Here is a 4,770-nt window from a genome sequence, read left to right as displayed (position 1 = left end):
CCTACCTACCTACCTACCTACCTACCTACCTACCTACCTACCTACCTACCTACCTACCTACCTACCTACCTACCTACCTACCTACCTACCTACCTACCTACCTACCTACCTACCTACCTACCTACCTACCTACCTACCTACCTACCTACCTACCTACCTACCTACCTACCTACCTACCTACCTACCTACCTACCTACCTACCTACCTACCTACCTACCTACCTACCTACCTACCTACCTACCTACCTACCTACCTACCTACCTACCTACCGTAAATTTAGTCGAGAATACAAAACGATAGACTTTAGTATGTTTGTGGGGTTTCCTGTAGACCCCCTGTTCATTCGCTGCTCACTAGTCGCAAAACAAGGGTAAAAAGTTTGGAGCAATGAGATAAACACGATTGACAATTACTGTGACCAAACGCACATTGTCTAGTACTGAAAAGCTTATCACTTGACGGTCGCTTCCACTGCACATGTGTAAGACTGCTGCAACTACCCTCTTTAATTGAGATCTCTCCTCATCCCACTGTTCCTTATGACCACAGATATCCCATTAGTGTGAATGTCGACATAGTTGTGCTAGCCAGCTGTCGGCGTTTCCCATCAGTGCATATGATTCGGTCACAGTCCATGATGGTGCTGAGTCTGTGAGCAATGATGAGCACGGTGCAGTCCTTGAACTTGTCTCGGATGGTGGTCTGGATCATTTGATCCGTCTGTGGGTCCACATTAGCCGTCACCTCGTCCATAATGATAATCTTGTTCTTTTGCAGCAGCGCTCTTGCCAGTGAGAACAGCTGCCGTTCCCCTACACTCAAATTAACCCCACCCTCTTCAATGCGATGTTCGAGGTCATAGCCCCACTTGTCCATCACTGGCGAGAGGTTGACGTCGCTTAGAGCGCTCCAGATCTCGTCGTCCGTGTACATGTCGAGCGGGTCAAGATTACTCCTGATAGTTCCACTCAGCAACGTCGGGTTTTGCTGAATCACGGAGACAACCTGTCTTGTAGACTGCAGGTTGAGCCCGCGTATATCAACATCATCTATGTGTATCCCGGATGAGGCCTCGGGCATGCGCATTAGCGAGGCCACAATAGATGACTTGCCGGCCCCAGTCCTCCCAGCGATGCCGATTTTCTGCTGAGGCTCAATGCTGAACGTCACGCCCTTCAGGACTTGGGGTCCATCGCTGTAGTATCGGAGAGACACGTGACTGAATGACACCGCTCCATGTCGAGGCCAGCCACGTGGTGGTGTTTTTGTGATCTGATAGGCCGGTTCCGGGCCTAGCCTGCAGTACTCCATTACCCGCTGGACTGATGTCATTGCGTCTTGAAGGAAGCCAGCGGACTGTATAACAAACGCGGTATCTATCACGAGCATCATGGAATAAGTGATGGCCAATCCAATAAAACCTGTCAATAATGAATAGTATGAATGCGTGTTCTTATAGGATCAGTGGCGGCGGCAGAAGGGGCGCATAATTATGGCGAACGAGCTTTTACCTTTTAACACTAAAAATATTATTCTTCGGGAGAAAAATGTGTCCCAGGTAGATAGTAAATTGCAAAATATGTCCAAATAGATGAACAACAAAACGATGAAGTAAATATTGCTTGGAATTTGAAGCAAGTTTTTCAAATTGTTTTCTGCCCGCGAGCTGACGTGCACTGGAATGACGCCATTACTTCGAGCTGTTTTGAAGTTTTTTTTTTCGTAGGGTTATAAATAATTTGATAAAAGAAATAAAACATTATTTTTGTGTCTTCATTGAGTTTTGAAAATCTCGGTGTTTGTTTGAGGAATTTTCGAGCAGATATGACGACCTTGACCTGCGGTCTCGAGCTTCACTGATCTGCTTGTGAATTCTCCCAAACAGAAACACCTCGGTTTTCAAAACTCAATGAAGGCACGCAAAGAATATTTTATTTCTTAAACACAAAACTGTACACGTCACGACCTTTTGTGTTTGCGAAACTTTCGATATTTTCAATTCTAACACGTCAACCAGGAGTTTGTTGTATCAATGCATTTATGAGGCTTACGGCTTCCGGTATGGAATCGAGGCTAAGCCATGCCTGAAATGGCGTCTCAAACCACACAAGAGGGTGATTCAGATCCACGACGCCGGCAAGAAGACGCCGCAAGATTGCGCGCGCACGCTTTTCTTGCCAGCGTCGCGTCCCGTTCAGGTCTTTTCAATCTGGTCTATCTCCCTCTATGTCCTGGTTCCCTCCCTCTATGTTCTGCTCCCCTACATCTATGTCCTGAGCCCCTCCCTCTATGTCCTGGCCCTCCCCCTCTATGTCCTGATGCACTTCTTCTATGGCCTGATCCCCTCCCTTTATATACTGGCCCCTCCTCATATGTCCTGATCCTCCCCCTCTTTGTCCTGGTCCCCTCCCTCTATTTCCTGATCCCCTACCTCGTCCTGATCCCCTTTTCCTATGTCCCGATCTCCTCTCTCTTTATCCTAGCTCCTCCCTCCCCCTTTTGTCCCGGTCCGCTCCCTCTTTGCCTTCCAAGGGTGTAGGAAGGCATTTTCAATCTAAACGCGATAAGTGATATTGTGTATCTTTGTTCGCATAAAATTAGGGACCTCATAACCAGGGAAAGATTGCATTTTTTTTTTCAAACCCATACTTGCCCCCCAAAATAAGCTATGGACACAGAAAGTCCAGCCATGGCCGGCCATCCCGCTAGCCACACCATGACGACCGCACACGATGTAAAGGTGAGTGGGGCCATCATGAAGGAGGGACAAGCCTCTAGGCCCACTTGAAATGACTCCGCGTCCGTGGCGAACAGGTTGGTCACGTGACCGGAAGCTAAGGCGGATGTATCACGACAACTCAGGGATATCACCTATGGGTAATAAAGTGTAGGGTTATTCCGCCATTTTGTAATCCAAGAAGAAGGCCGGGGTATTGACTTAGACACCCAATGTGTGTGAGGGGGTGACATTTTTAGTCATATCACACTAATAGGTTAATTTGTATATGTGTAAAACATGGTACCACTTCACATTTTATTAAATGTCAAACGTGGAAAAAAGGAGAGACATTCTGAATTTTGATAGTAAGCATATAAATTACCCCCCCCCCCTTGACTAAGAGAGGGGGTAAGCTATACAATAGATAAATAATGTAGTCTTAGCAGTTACATGATCTTAAAGCATAAAACAATAGTTGTTATGTAATGATTTGTGGTCTTTATTAAATCAATATGTTGAATATAATTGTCAGGATATATATTGTGTGTTAATGCGAGCGCATGTAGTTGAGAAAGAGAGAAACAAGTTTCAGATTACAACTATATAGTATATATGTACAATAATGTTGCGTGATTAATCTCAAATGCCTGGTGCACACTAGTGACATAACGACATAACAACATAGGTGGCGCGCGCACTCTTTTAAGCTCCACGAATGCTAAGAACCGTAACGAAAAGGTTTTCCAAATGTTTTCCAAATTGCATAGGAATCAAAAACAATGTCTCAAACATTGCACACGATCTCGTATGTGGTTGGTTGATGTGCCATAAAGGATCCGTCGAATAGTAGTTTTAGACACAGTAGGATTTTCAAGGAATGTGATTACAAGTGCGTAGTTTTAAAAAAGAATTCCCCAGAAGAATTTTTCATTCAATATGCTTATATCGATATTTTTCTTCGACAGCTGTTGTCACCCTCATAACGAAAAGAGATGCGCGATATTCGATATACGTCTGACATGTCGATTCTATTCCTGCATAGAGACACAAAATCGCTCCCAAAAGTAGAGCAGCATTTGTCTGCGAGGAAGGCTCCGAAAGCTTCTTCAGCAGACAGTACAGCAAGTATGGAATAGCAGTTTTTGTCACTGAGCACGTCAGCATCAGAGTACAAAGAGTTGCATATTCTTGAAAAGAAAACATCAGAAATAATGCTTTCCACATACTTGGCTTTCCAGCATTACGCTTAGCATCTTCTTTCTCTCGATTCCATTCACGATCGAGTTTTTCAGTGAGATTCTCACATTCATATTCGGGGTTATCGAAGCAAGGAAGGTCGCTTGCTTCAACGGGATGTCTCTTGTTAAGCGCTATGAGAGGATTCAACCAGGAAAACGTCAGTCTTGAGACAAGTCCGTTCGAGTAATAAAGTGGGCCCATTTCCTATGAACTTTGAGTGCGTGAGTTTTAACGGGTGTGCTTTTTGCGCCTAATATTTAATGGCACGCCCACTGAGTTTGTGACGTTAAAGCAGTCAAGCCTATTCAATTATAAAGTGCAACACCGTGGAAATCGTTAATATGCACATCTTGAGGGAGGGAAAAAATCCTCACTAGCGAGGATTCCTTCTTCAAGCAATGAATTTTTGAGGGAGAGTTAAAGGTGTGAGGGAAGAGTAAAAAGTATTTTCGTTTCAAAAAAGCGAACTTGTAGCTGCTGGGTTAGACGTGCTTGATTTGCTTACTCAGCTAATCATACTTGAAACTACATAATCTTAATGCAACAGTCAATTGAAGCCACGGCACCCCGACCCCCGGGACATAGCGGGGAAAATAACATCCATGTGGTGTTAAATGCTCGTTACTTTCCTGGCTAACGGGACCCTTTTTCCTTCGGCGGGAAAAGCGGGTGCATGGTTAACCTACTTTCGGACTCTATCTGTTATTTTCAGCACAGTCTACCCCCACATTTCAAAATCAACAGACATCGATAGATAGCGAGTAAACTTTATTCTTAAAAGAAGCACTCCCTCGGTTGCTTTTTCTTTCACT

At 44.6% G+C, this 4,770-nt stretch overlaps 1 protein-coding gene across 1 annotated transcript; it reads right to left on the bottom strand.

Annotated features, from left to right (window-relative positions):
• Positions 1-537: 537 nt before the first annotated feature.
• LOC5507133 (probable multidrug resistance-associated protein lethal(2)03659) lies at positions 538-4,159 on the bottom strand. The gene is made up of 2 exons (XM_048730202.1): positions 3,946-4,159; positions 538-1,421 (listed from the first exon to the last, which is right to left on the bottom strand). Exons 1-2 carry the CDS (start codon positions 4,157-4,159, stop codon positions 538-540), a joined length of 1,098 nt encoding a protein of 365 aa, XP_048586159.1.
• Between the last annotated feature and the right edge of the window lie 611 nt (positions 4,160-4,770).

The sequence above is a fragment of the Nematostella vectensis genome, chromosome 7, assembly GCF_932526225.1.
Source record: "Nematostella vectensis chromosome 7, jaNemVect1.1, whole genome shotgun sequence".
Taxonomy (NCBI): Eukaryota; Metazoa; Cnidaria; class Anthozoa; order Actiniaria; family Edwardsiidae; genus Nematostella; species Nematostella vectensis.
This window is presented reverse-complemented; position numbering and strand designations above follow the sequence as displayed.

Coding starts and splice junctions, on each gene's coding strand:
- LOC5507133 (XM_048730202.1), bottom strand. CDS start 4,159: ATGGGCCCACTTTATTACTCGAACGGACTTGTCTCAAGACTGACGTTT. Junction 1,422..3,945: donor GCGTAATGCTGGAAAGCCAA/GTATGTGGAAAG, acceptor CATTATTGACAG/GTTTTATTGGATTGGCCATC.